Source organism: Silene latifolia, chromosome 9 (assembly GCF_048544455.1).
Source record: "Silene latifolia isolate original U9 population chromosome 9, ASM4854445v1, whole genome shotgun sequence".
Classification (NCBI taxonomy): domain Eukaryota; kingdom Viridiplantae; phylum Streptophyta; class Magnoliopsida; order Caryophyllales; family Caryophyllaceae; genus Silene; species Silene latifolia.
In genome coordinates, this window is record NC_133534.1 from 25,852,453 (window position 1) to 25,866,782 (window position 14,330).

The 14,330-nt window shown below is 41.2% G+C and overlaps 1 protein-coding gene across 1 annotated transcript; it reads left to right on the forward strand.

Moving 5' to 3' along the window:
- The first annotated feature begins 10,669 nt into the window (after positions 1-10,669).
- Positions 10,670-12,781, forward strand: LOC141600760 (scopoletin glucosyltransferase-like). Its single transcript, XM_074421008.1, has 3 exons — positions 10,670-10,687; positions 10,803-10,835; positions 11,291-12,781. Exons 1-3 carry the CDS (start codon positions 10,670-10,672, stop codon positions 12,779-12,781), a joined length of 1,542 nt encoding a protein of 513 aa, XP_074277109.1.
- Positions 12,782-14,330: the final 1,549 nt, after the last annotated feature.

Genomic DNA, 14,330 nt, shown 5'->3' on the forward strand with positions numbered 1-14,330 from the left:
ACTGGTCGTTTTAATTTGAGAATTAAGTCAAAAATGTCTACATTAATTACTAACCTGGACTCTGGAGATGATAAAAGTTGGGCGAAGACTTTCCTGTTTATTCGGACTGAGAGTCTGGGGTCAGGCTTTGATTATTTGAGATATCCTCCTTTGGAGAGTGGTAGGTTTCCTGTACTCTTGATTTGCAATTTATATTAAACGAAATTAGGATATTTAAGTTTTACCTGTGCATTTTTTTGGTAATATTTGTAGCTCCTGATTGGAACTTCGACCCTCTTGACGAGGAGGCTGTTTCAAGGATAGAGGCTTTTCTTTCTATTCCTGAGGAAGAGAGGGCTTGGCCTGCTAGTCTGGGCAGGGATTTATTGCCCCGGTATATAAAGACTAAGCTGAGTGTGGTCAAAGTACCCAAAGGCAAGCCTATCTCCACTGCTCTTTCCTGTATGTCCTCTATATGTCTTTATGTCAGTTGTTGTCTTCTTATCGTTTCTCTTCTGATATTTATGTATATTCTTTATATATTCAGTATTCAGGTCTTCTGCTAGGTTGGCCAGCTTTACTGCAAAAGATTTAAAGGCTGGGGTGGCAAGAATTGCTGAACAGTCCAAGAGCCAGGAGGCTAGTGGGAGTGACAAGACGCTTGACATTTTGGTTTCGATGTCCGGCCTCCCAGGATCCACCAGGCTAGTATCACCGGAGGTTGTTCAGGCTTCCAAAAGGAGGAGGGAAGATGTTGTTCCTGAAGAGGAAGGGAGAGAGAAAGAGCCTATTCAGGCTCAACCAATCAGGAGTGTCAGGCAAGTGTCTGCTAGGATGGACGATATGGATCTTTGCAGGGCACGGATAAATGAATTTTACGCTAGTATGAGCGGCCGCTTTTATCTGCTAATACCCTTGAGTCTTCTACTAAAGTGGTTTCTATCTTGTCTTCTCTTGTGACAAAGGCTGCTGAACTTGCTTCTCAAGCTAAGGAGGTTAGTTGTAAATGGATATTTTAATTGTTATGTGTTCTTTGTGTTGCTTTATATTTGGCTGATTGACTTTCTTTTGTTTCTTGTAGGGATTGGATGCCGGGTTGGCCAGTGCTTGTCAGCTAAGGGATGCGCAGGCTAGGATTTCTAGCTTGGAAGAGAAATTGGATAAAGTTAGCCGTGAGCTGCACACATCCAGGGGTAATGAAGTAGTACTTCAATCTCGGTGGGACGGACTAGAGAGGCATCCAGGGTCTGCTATAGTTTGTGAGGTGGCTGCAAAAAACGCCGAGAAGGTTGTCAGGCAAGAGTTGGAGGCTGTAAGGGAAGAGTCAAGATGTCAAGGAAGAGGCTGCCGAGAAGCAGGCAATGCAGGATCAGCTGAGGAAAAATGAAGAGCTTGGTGCTGAAAAGGAGCTAGTGGAGGGGCGGCTTGCTGATGTTGCTCAGTACTTCTTTGGGAAAGGCCGGGTTGATGCTATGAGGGATCCAGAATCTGACCGGGCTAATTGGGATCCGGACCGGGATGAGACAGCTCTAGACACCCAATATCCTGATTTGGCTAATATGGGTCAAGAAGAAGAAGTGGATTCTCCTCCTTCCAAGAAAAAATCTGATGATCAGGAAATGGTGGATGGTTGTGAGTCGGTTACTGGCTCGAAACCTGCTTAGATTTATGTTTTTCCTTTTCGTTTTGGCCCATCCAGGGGGGGATGTTCCTGGAATGAATATTTATTAGGTATATTTTGGCCCATCCAGGGGGGATGTTCCTGGAATGGATAATTATTAGGTATGTGGTAAGGCCGGCTATTTTGGATGAATAAATACTTGGTCTTTGTTGGTTTCTTTTTGTGTTTTGATAAGGTATATTTGTAGTGTTGGATGTGTACTGGATCTGGCCAGTTATTCGACTGGATCGAGCCAGTTTTTTGTCTTCGATCGCCGATTCATTGTGTTATGGGTGGGGTTATTGCACATGGGGGGCTTATGTCCCCTGCCTGTCTGGAGGGCTTATGACTCATCTATGTTATACAAGCCAGGAAAAGGTTTTCCAGATTTGTATATTAAATTGAGCTCAATATTTTAAGGCCCGTTTTTGCAACTGAAAGTTGGGTATCAGTTGGATATCAGTGGGGTGGCCCCCAATCTTTAAGATTTGTTTTAAGTAAAGTGCAGTATGTAAAACGAATATTGAAGATTTTACTCGGTAAAAGGAAATATGAGAATATTGACAAGTACTTGGGCACATAATGGAAGAAATTATATAAGGCATTTATTCATATAATGGAAAGTATCATACATTTAGTTTCATATCAGGTCAGGCAAGAAATGTGAAGATGTAAATTATACCTGGACCGGGAGATATATTTTATATGTGAAATAGTTTTAAGTGTGCAATATTCCAAGCTCTTGGGATCATTTCGCCGTCCAGGGTTTGTAATCTGTAAGCTCCCTGGCCGACTATTGAGTCAATCAGGTAGAGACCTTCCCAGGTTGGGGCCAATTTGCCAGCATTCTTCTCTTTTGTGTTTTGAAAGACTTTTCTGAGGACAAGGTCTCCTACCCTGGATACTCTAGCTTTGACGGTCTTGTTGTAGCTTTTTGCAACTCTTTGCTGATATGCTGCCAATCTAATGCTGGCTGCATCTCTTAGATCTTCCGTTAAGTCCAGGTTGTCCTCCATTAGAGGTATATTTCTCGTTATTGTGTTCAGGCTGCATCTGGCTGATGGAATGTCGACCTCAGCTGGGATTACTGCTTCACATCCATAGACCAAGGAGTAGAGGGTTTGGCCTGTGGATGTTTTAGGCGTGAATCTGTCAGCCCAGAGGAGCAAGGGGAGCTCTTCAGCCTATCTGCCTTTCCTTCTTTCTAGCTTCTTCTTTATGCAGCTGATTATTACTTTGTTGCTGGATTCAGCCTGGCCGTTAGCTTTTGGATATCCTGGCGTGGAGGTTACCAGGTTGATGTTCCATTGAGCACGTAAGGTGCTTTCTTTTTCCCACGAAGTGCGTGTCGTTGTCGAATACTATTTCGGAGGGGATGCCATATCTACATATGATGTTGTGTTTGATGAATGCTATGACATCCTTTTCTTTGACTTGCTGTATGAATCATTTGCTATCCACTTGGAGAAGTAGTCAGTCATTGCTAGCATGAAAACTTTTGTCCGGGTGCTTGAGGTAGTTTCCCTACTATATCCATGCCCCACTTCATAAATGGCCAGGGTGCGGATATGGAATGTAGTTCCTCGGATGGCTGATGGATATATGGTCCATGAATCCGGCAAGCTTCGCATTTAGAGCTGAATTCCAGGCAATCGGCCCTCAAGGTAGGCCAATAATAACCTGTTCTGAGTACCTTGCTTGCCAGGCTTCTTCCACCTTTATGATTTCCACAGTATCCTTCATGGATTTCTGATAATATCTGTTCAGCTTCTTGTGGTTCCAGGCATCTGAAATATGGCTCTGCCTGCGATTTCTTAAAAAGCACGTTGTTAATAATAGTATATGAAGCAGCTTTTATTTTTAGTGCCCTGGCATCTTGCTTATTTAGGGGAAGGATTCCCTGTTGTAGCCAATCGTAGTAAGGTTTTGTCCAAGAATTGGAAACATATATTGGGAAACTTTCATCTTGCTTATTTATTGCAGGTTCTAATAAATGTATGATGGGTATTTTGTCAAAGTCAAGGGGACTGAAGTTGGATCCTAGGTCGGCTAAGGCATCGGCCTGGGTATTCAAGTCCCTGGGAATTTGGTCAATATTAAAATTGCGGAATTTTGATTTTAAATTTTGGACAACTTCCAAATAAAGCATCATTTTTTAGTCTTTTGCAGTATATATTCCATTTACTTGGTTTGAAATAAGAAGGGAATCAATACGTACCTTTAGGTTTTGTACACCAAGGTCAATACATACCTTTAATCCAGCTATTAGGGCTTCATATTCTGCCTCATTGTTGGTAGTTTCAAATGCACAGCTTATATCTTGTACTATCTTATCCCCCTGTGGCGATTTTAGTACTAACCCAGTGCCTGTGCCCCTCATGTTGGTTTGCACCATCGACAAATAGGGTCCATTCTAGGTCCTGTTTGGTCATTTGGTCGGTTTATTTACTTCTTTTATTAGGTCGGGTTCTAGGGTTGGACTAAAATCAGCCACAAAGTTTGCTAGTGCTTGTGACTTAATTGTTGTCCTTGGTTCAAATGTTATGTTGTATGTGCTTAGTGGGATCGACCATTTGCACATTCGTCCAGGACAATTCGGCTTCCTAAGTACGAGACTTGATAGTAAGACTGGTTCGACTATTATAGGGTGGCTTTCAAAGTATGGTCTTAATTTTGTGCAACTCATAATTAAAGCTAAAACGTATTTTTCAAGGTGCCATACCGATCTCTCGCATCCGAGACTTTTACTTACGTAATAAACAGGGTGTTGTTGTCCGTCTGCTTCTTTGACCAGGATCGCACCGACAAAGAAGATTTTTGGATTTTGTGGATGAGATATCTTGTCGGGGTTCATCTTTGACTGGTTTTGCCAGCAAGGGAGGAGAGGATAGATATGTTTTCAGGTCTTCAAAGGCAGCCTGATGATCAGGGGTCCATTGGAAGTCTTTGTTTTTCCTTAGCAGATTATAGAATGATTTGCACCTCTCTGACGATCTTGAAATGAACCTGTTCAGGGCCGCTATTCTTCCAGTCAGCTTTTGTATGTCTTTGACTGTCTTTGGTGGTTCTAGCTCCAGGATGGCTTTGATCTGTTCAGGGCTGGCTTCTATTCCTCTTTTTGTCACCATATAGCCCAAGAATTTGCCTGCTGAGACTCCAAAATGGCATTTCTGTGGATTGAGCTTCATATTGAATTTCTCCAGTATTTGTAAGGCTACTTCCAGATCTTTGACGTGGTCTTCTGCCTTTTTTGACTTGACTACCATGTCGTCTATGTAGACTTCCATGGTATCTCCTATTTGATTTTTGAACATCATGTTGACTAACCTTTGATAGGTTGCACCTGCATTTTTTAATCCAAAGGGCATAGCAAAGATAACAAAGATATTCCTCTTTCGGTGATGAAAGTCGTACTTTCCGATCTGCTGGGGTGCATCTTTATTTGGTTGAATCCACTGGAGGCATCCATGAATTTTAACATCTCGTGGCCTGCAGTGGCCTCCACCATTGCATCGATGTGTGGCAGGGGAAATGGATCTTTGGGGCAGGCCTTGTTTAGGTCGGTGTAGTCTACACAGACTCTCCATTTGCCGTTTTTCTTTTGGACGACTACTACATTTGCAAGCCAGTCAGGGTACATTACTTCCCTGATCATTCTCATGTCCAATAGCTTGTCAACTTCTTGGTTGATGATTTCATGCCTCTCTGCAGCAAATTTTCTTCTCTTTTGCTGTACAGGCTTAAAGGATTTGTCAATATTTAACTTATGGGTTATAATATCAGCATCTATACTAGTCATATCAAAATGTGACCAAGCAAAACAGGACATTTTAGTTTTGAGAAAGCTGACCAGATTGGGTCTGACCGAGTCTGGTGCATCTGACCCTACAAGTACCTTCCTGTCAGGGAATTCCGGGTCCAGAATGACCTCTACTATTTCCATCTGTGATTGTGAAATATACTCTTCCCTGACAGGTGACTTTAATAGCTATGCAAGGGACTTACCTGACTTTGAGGGTTTCAAAGCCTGGGTGTAGCATTCCTGAGCCGTCCTTTGTTCTCCCCTGATGGTGGTTATCCCCCATTCGGTTGGTATTTTCACACATTGATGGTATGTTGATGGGATTGCTTTGACGTTGTGGATCCATGGTCTGCCCAGGATTACGTTATATGAGGATAGGCAATCCGTTACCCCGAATCTTTCATATGAAGCCACGCCTTCCACATAGGTTGGCAGGCTGATTTCTCCCAGGGTGTTCTTTGTTTCTCCGCTGAACCCAACCAGGACGCTGGATTTCTTGATGATCTTTCCTTCATCTATCTTCATAGCTTTGAGGACGTCAAGCATCACCAAATTGATTGAACTGCCTCCGTCTATCAGGATTCTTGATACCTTAGCTGTGCCAATTTGCATGGTAATTACCAAGCTGTCATGGTGTAGATCTGATATTCCCTACAAGTCTGAGTCATCAAAAGTAATAGCAGGTAATGACTTAGATCTAAGAGGGGGCTGAAGTCTAGAGTCCCTGGATATTCTTTTTTTGCCGAGCCGGTCGGACCACGATTTCGATCCTCCATTTATGAACTTGACTTCATAGATGGGGAGAGGAGGAGGAGGATCTCTGCCGTTCTCGAATCTCTCTTGTTTTGTCCTTCATCTTTGTTCTTTGGTCGCTTTGGATTAAGTCCTTCAGATAACCTTTCTTTAGGAGGTATGTCACTTGTTTCCTGAGTTGGATGCATTCTTCTGTGGTGTACCCGATGTCCTGGTGGAAGTCACACCATCTCGTTGGATCTTTCCTGGGGTTGTCGGATTTTTTGGGCCATCTGACCGTATCTCCTAAGCTTTCCAGGCGTTTGATTAATCCTGCAGTATTTATAGAGAAGTTATATTCAGGAATAGTTGGTAGGCTAGAAAGGTTACCTTTGTGTTCTTGTGCCATGTTGACTTGGATCGTTCGGGCCTGGAATAGGGTGCCGATCCGGGGTTGCCTCCTTTCTGGTAGGAGCTTTTCCTGTTAGTGTGTCCATAGCCTTGCTTTCCTCCGGACGAGTTTGTTCTGAAGTTGAGATCTTCCTTCAATCTGACATAATCTAAGGCGATGGATTGAACAGTGGCAAAGGTTGGGCAGTCTTTTTTGGTTAAGTCTGCATAGATGTCACTTTGTCAAGGGACTCCTTGCACGGAGGCTTCTCTTTCTTTGTCTCTTCGTCACACATGGGAATGGCTACCTTCTCTTTGACAAATCTTGCCAGGAATTCTTTGAGAGATTCTTCAGGAAGTTGCTTTACCCGAAACAGTTCTTGGGTCGCTTGGCCATGTCTCTCGCCGCTTGCGAATTGTTGATTGAAGGCATTGACCAATTCCGCAAAATTCTTGATACTTCCATTTGGGAGATTGATGAACCATTGTAATCTTTGCTCCGGTCGGGTTGTACCAAAGCCTTTACACATGCGAGACTGCCCGAGTTCACCGGGTATTGAGGCGACCAACATCTTCTGTTTGAATATGGCAACGTGATTTTGTGAATCGGGACGTTCCATCATAAGTTCTCATGGACGGGACGGTAAATTCTTGGGGAGATCAATTTTTGCAATCTCATCTTCAAAGGGTGAATCGTGAAGCGTTAACTTCTACTTGACTACGTGGTCCGGCACACAGGTATATTTTCTATTTTGTTGTGGAGTTTTTGAATTTCCTGAAGCATAGCCATCATTATTGCTGCTTCAGTTTTGTTTGTTTCATCATTGGGAATGATTTGAGTGTCGGATAAGGTATCCTTCTCCGGAGTTCCAAAATTGGAAAAGTCAATATTTTTGATAATGGATGAGAATGGGGTTCCTGGTTCGAATCTGGTCTTGGAGCCTGAAGCCTGATTTTCCAATTTCTTTTTCAGGTTGGACTCGATTCCTTGATCTGCTAATTTCGGCTTTCGCTTGGGCTCGCCTTTTCTTGAATTGTCTCCAACTCTTTGATCTTAGCCAAGGCAGCCGCCAATTGTTGTTCAGGGCTGAGTTCTACCATTTTTGTATGTGAATATTAAATGAAGAATGGCAAAAGGAATTTTTTTGATTAATGAACTAGATGCCCCACGGTGGGCGCCAATTGTTTTAGCAGGATTTTCTCTGAAAGGATCCGGCTTGATTATAGAGTAATTAGGGTATCTAGTTCTGTAAATTAGAGATAAAATTATAGAAGAATTATAGATGGAGATTGAATATTGATAATGTTATTGTATTTCTTTGATAAGTCGATTACAAATCTTGTATGTAAGTACAAGTATCCAGTAGAGAATAATAAGAAAAAATGTCTATCCTTTACAAATGTTAAATAATGCTATTTATACTCTTCAATAATTAACGTTGGATGCCACCCAACGTTCTTCTTGACCGTTTTCAGTTGTTAGCTAGAAAATAGGGCACATTTCCTATTTATCCGCTTGACCCAGTCTTCTTCAACAAACTTTGGCTTATATTCCTTTGCACGATCTGGTACGTGGAAATATACTATTCTTAGAGTTGGACTTGGTCTTCCGTGATAATAGGGCATGTGTATAACTGTCTTGCTTGCTTGCTGATCAGCCGTCTTGCTGGAGAGTTTCATCAAGCTATTTTAATAACGTTATCAGGCTTTTCTTCCTGGACCTTAACAGCTTATTTATCCTCTGGTGTTCTTCTCCTGTCAAATAATAACTATACTTGCCCGGACTCGGCTAGATTACAATCAGCCTAATAAGGCCAGGCTAGATTACAATCAGACCAGGCTGAATTGGGCCTAACACCCTTCTTTCAATTTCTCTCCATCTTCCCATTTTATGAAACGCAGAAACAGAACTTGAGCAATAATATCTTAATCTGATTTAGATGTTTCACGAAATGGAGCATTATTACTTTGGATCAACCAAGCAATATACAAATGTGAGGTGTTTACCTTTTTGTACTCAGGGACCAAGTGATATATACGAACTGAGAATATCCAAACACAATATAGATGGTGCTATCTTTTTTTCCAAATCCTGCAAAATTAAAAACTGCCACTTGGGACGACACACTTTACCCCTACCCCGCCAGCACCGGCGTCACCGACACAACATCCGACGGATGCCGTTCCTCCGTCCAACATCGGTGACGGTCGCCTTCCCTCACCCAACGCCGACAATGGTCTAAGCAAACCCTAATTTAATTAGTTTAAATCAATTTCTTAATTTGATATAATATAATTAATAAAACTAAGAATTAAGAATTAGAATTATTACTTGATCAATACGCGAATTAGCATCCATAATTGTGTAATTTGACGGATTTGAATAATTTTGTGGATTTGATTAATTTTGTAAGGGAGAGTATTAGAGAGAAGTTTTTTTTTTTTTTTTTTTTTTTGTTCTGTTACTAGGCAAAGGGCATATATTTGAATAAAAATGTAAAAAAATCTATAGATGGTAAAAACCCATACGGGAATAGCAACTACGAAAAAAAAGGTCGTGCTTTTTCACATACGGATTTTACTCGATCTTTCACATACGTCTTTTACCATTTTACCCTTATCATTTTTTCTATCCTCCCACCTAATTGATTTTTCTTCTCCCTTCCCTCTATCTTTTCCACCACTAAACCACTTGCTCCGGGAAATTTCGGTAACCTTTGCTTCAGTCGCCGGCTGACCTCGGCTGCCCTTCTCCGGCTACCGCCATCATTGACTTCGGTTGCTCTTCCCTCTCCTGCAATCTCCTCCCCATTTTCCGACCACCAACTTCCATCTGATCCGACGACCCATCCCTGCCATCTGTTCCTTGTGCTCCAGCATAAGACATGCCATCTGTTCCATGTGCTCCAGCATAAGACATAACATACACTGTACTGATTCGTAAATTATGGTTCAGTTAACTAAATGTTGAATCAAATTGTTCCTTCTGGAACGCTACTTCCACAAACTAATGATTCAACTTTTCATATCTTCTAATTATTCAACTTGTTATTATGTTGTTTAATGCGTAAATTTGCTACGGTGCTTTCAATTTTCAACTTTTTTAATGATTCATCCTCACATACCATCGCGTACGACCCAAAAACACCATCAGCACCCGAATCACCACACTTTCGACTAACCATAAACCTAATAATTGATAATAATTGATAAACAAAGTTAACAGTAATTTCACTAATTGACGAAATCTGATAATTTCAATAAAACATGTTAATAATTGCTAAACAATAAAATTACTACGCTAATCGGAGAATTATAATCGGTTATTCAAGTTTCTAGTACAATTATATTTAATTTTAGGGGAAAAAGGAAGATAAGATTTAATTTGTTTAGGTTTAGGAAAATGGTATGATATGGAAACTTAATGAAAAAGTGTATGTGAAAGAGTAAAATCCATATGTGAAAAAGTAATTCCGAAAAAAAAAAGGATGATATGATCAGTGATGTACACAATAATAGTTCACAAATTCTTGTTTGTGACGGCACATATCCGTCACTCTTGAGTGACGGATACCATTTTACCTCACAAAGTACCCACTTTTTCTCTCTCTTCAACACTATTCATGTGGTCCCCTTTCTCCACTAACTCATTTTGTTACCATTTTAACTCACAAAATATCCGCCACAAATGGTAACCCGTCACAAGGGAGACCAATTGATAATAGTTTTCCAACTATGTCAAAGATCCTTTGATTTGTTTACATCAGTGCACAAGTCAATTACAAAACGCCTTTCTATTGTAGTTTGTACTAGAGGTGATCATGGGCCGGGCCGGGCCGGGTTTGGGCCGGGCCCAAACATTAAATTAAGCCCAAGTGTGCGGGTCGGGTCGGGCCGGACTACAAGTGCAGCCTTTATTGGCCCAAACCCGGCCCATGCGGGCTTTCGGGCCAATTCGGGCTAAATATTTTTCCTCTTGAAATAAGTTTAGAAATCCCATTATGAAGTTAGATACTTTGTGTATTTGTTATCAAAATTTTCGTATAGAATTGTGTGATTTTTTTCGAGTATTGTGAATTAAAAAGTAGTAACCTAATGTAGCTTTTATGAACGTACTGCTTGAGGTGACTCATACAAACTAAATGCACAATTTTTAGTAGTGTAATAATATATTTTAGTGCGGTGCTCACTATATGTTGTTGTAGTGTTGTAACTGATTTGATATTTGTTGTTCTTTAGGCTCAAAAACATCGACTTAACACGCCGATAATGGTAAACAATTTATCGGCATTAGTATGATACAAAATCATTAGCTCATTTTTTATCATATAAATACTGGCAAAGGAAAATACTAAGCCTTATCAAACTAATACATGTAAACAAGTTATTACGGCTTATTTACAATACAACAATTGATTGGTTAATTATTTTACTAAATGCTTATTAACATTCTTAAATTGTACATATTCGTAAATTTTGCATATGTTCGGGCCGGGCCGGGCCAAAATTCGGGTCGTAAAGGCGGCCCAAACCCGGCCCTATTATATTGAATCGGGCCATGGGCTTCGGGTCGTGGGCTTTTCGGGCCTACAATCAAGGCCCAAGCCCGGGAAAAAATCGGGCTGGGCCGGGTCGGGCTAGCGGGCCTGGGCCATATGATCAGCTCTAGTTTGTACTAACATCTACAGTATAAATTACCCATGATTTCCATTCTTCAAACTACTTAGTTTTTCAATCAGTATCTCGTAAAAAATGGATGCCAAACACCACCAAGGCACCAACTTGACATAATTCTGCTCCCATTCCCGGCTCCCGGCCACATGATCCCGCTCCTCAACATTGCGAGGCTCTTGGCATCTCGCAATGTCAAGGTGACCATCATAACCACCCCCGTCAATGCCTCATCCTTCACCAACGCCATTGAAACAAACCACAAAACCGGAAACCAGCACATAAATTTAGAGATATTCAAGTTTCCGGCCCAAGAAGCTGGACTACCGGAAGGCTGTGAGAATGCAGATATTGCAATAAAACTTGGATTGAGCCACAAGTTCATGCAGTCTACCCAACTGCTCTCGGAGCAGCTAGAACAATTCCTTGATAAGGTCCGACCCGATTGCCTCGTGGCAGATATGTTCTTCCCTTGGACCAGTGAGACTGCAAACAAGTTTAATGTTCCTCGGGTTGTCTTCCATGGAATTAGCTACTTTGCTCTATGCGCTCAAGAGGTTATCCGCATATATAAGCCTTTTGAGAATCTCGCGTCTGATGACGAGACATTCTCTATTCCTCTTATTCCCCATGAGATCAAGTTGTTTCGCTCCCAAGTTCACCCGGATTTAATCTGTAACAAGGAGGACGCTTTCCGTAAGATATTTGATCATCAGATCAAAAAATCAGAGGACGAGAGTTATGGTGTGATTGTTAACAGCTTTTACGAGCTAGAACCGGATTATGCCGAGTTTTTCAACAAGGAACAAGGAAGAAAAGCGTGGCATGTGGGACCTGTTTCTCTATGTAATAGGAGCATCGAAGAGAAGGCTCAAAGAGGAAAAGAAGCTTCGAATAAAGAGAGCGAGTGCTTGACTTGGCTCGACTCAAAAAAGCCTGCTTCAGTTGTTTACATTTGCTTTGGAAGTGTAGCACCCTTTATTACTCCACAACAACATGAGATCTCTATGGCTCTAGAAAGTTCCGGAAAGTATTTCATTTGGGTGGTACGAAGTGACGAGAACGATGAAGAATGGCTGCCGCCTGGATTCGAGCAAAGGACACAAGGTAAAGGTCTTATAATAAGAGGATGGGCCCCGCAAGTATTGATACTAGAGCACAAGGCTATAGGCGCGTTTGTGACTCATTGTGGATGGAACTCCACTCTAGAAGGCATCACGGCTGGGGTACCAATGATGACATGGCCGATTTTTGCCGAGCAGTTCTACAATGAAAAACTAGTGACTGATATATTGAAAACTGGAGTTTCTGTTGGAGTGAAAAAATGGAGTATATCGCCATCAACAGAAGACCTCATAAGCCGGGAGGCTATTGAGACAGCATTGAGAAAGATTACAGAAGGAGATGAGGCTGAGGAGATGAAACAACGAGCAAAACAGTTGAAGGACATGGCCTGGAAGGCGGTAGCAGAACGTGGCTCATCTTACTCCGGCTTGACTGCATTCATTGATGATTTGAGAGATTATCGCACTCAGAATAGAGCTTAGTACTTATTACTACTACTCCTACTATTTAGTAAACACATTGTTTTGACTTTGCCGTATTATGACTCATTTGTATCTCGGAGCAGTAGTGTTGGAGCTCGGGGGGCTAGCAGGGGCGACTGCTGGCAGATGGAAATCGCAAAGGTTTTAGTTATAATTTTTAAATTTTTTCGAGTTCCCTTTATACCATTACCCGTTCACCACCGCTAGGCTATTTCTTACCTCAAAACAATTTTATAAAATAGCACAAGAATTTCTTTGTTAATTAGTGAATATCGATACATGATATATGTTTCGAGAATTTGGTACTAAATTTTTTTTGTTGCAGATAGTTCGTAAATTAAGACCAAAATTCAAAAACTATGGCATTGAACAGACGGGTGCAGGTAGATTGGCCTAAGCTTATCCATGACAAATCAACTTATCCAAATTTTATCCAGTCAGACTGCTACATTGTTTACCATTTCACCTATTTATTGCCATATTATAAAACAACCATGGCTTCATCACATATCCGACCACAATTATCACTAGCTCCACCTTATCACCTGCACAATTGAATCCATTGTCACTCTGCCTATAAACGTAGCGCCGCACTATACGGGATCGGAAGCAAAATCCGACTCCAAATCAAGCCAAAATTGAGCAACAATGTTTTCAACCGTGGCATCGATAACCACTACTTGTCCATTAATCGATCCATCTTTCGACCACCATGTCTGCTGCCTACGCTAAGCTCCTTCTCAATATACAAATCTACATCATTTATGTGTTAACTAAAGGATGTCAACAAGATGTGTAAATAAAGAACAATCTTTGTTTGTTGTAACGTCTTTACTCCTAAAAAAGTGGCAAAATGGCAGGAAGATCATACTCATATTTTTTTTTACAATTAATGGGCAGGAGTGATGCGAGTCTAGTGGCATCGGGTTTAACCTTCAAAGCTTGCCAATGGGCAGGAGTTGAGAGGTCCCGTGTTCGAACCCTAGGCTGCGCAAATCATGCGGTTATCGGTCCACCGGGGACTTTAAAAATGCCGGTCCTTCGTACACCAAAAAAAAAAAATTTTTTTTACAATTAATTAGGACTATAATTATTTAAGTTCTCAAACTACCCTTCTCTATTAAGGGGTCGTTTGGTTCAACAAGTCGGAATGAAATGGAATGGAGTTTGATAGTATGGTGGTATGGGGTTCTAAATCCATACTTGTCTAATCTTGTTTGGTTCATCATAAATTATAGAAGGAAGGAATGGAGTTTGAATCCAAGGGAGAAGGGTGGGTATGGGATTCCAAGGAGTTGGGGTGGAGTTAGAATCCATTGGGTATCTAACTCCATTCCAAATCACCCCAACCAAACAATGGAATGGATCAAATCCATTCCATTCCATTCCAATATGTCCAACCAAACACCCCCTAATTAGTTTGGAATTCAAACTTGAAGGAAGGGAAATAAAAACGTAATTGCTCATCCATTGACAAACATTACTCATTCATGGACTTTTTTCCATTATTTTTCCATACTTTACCCTTCCCCAAAAATCAAAATAAACA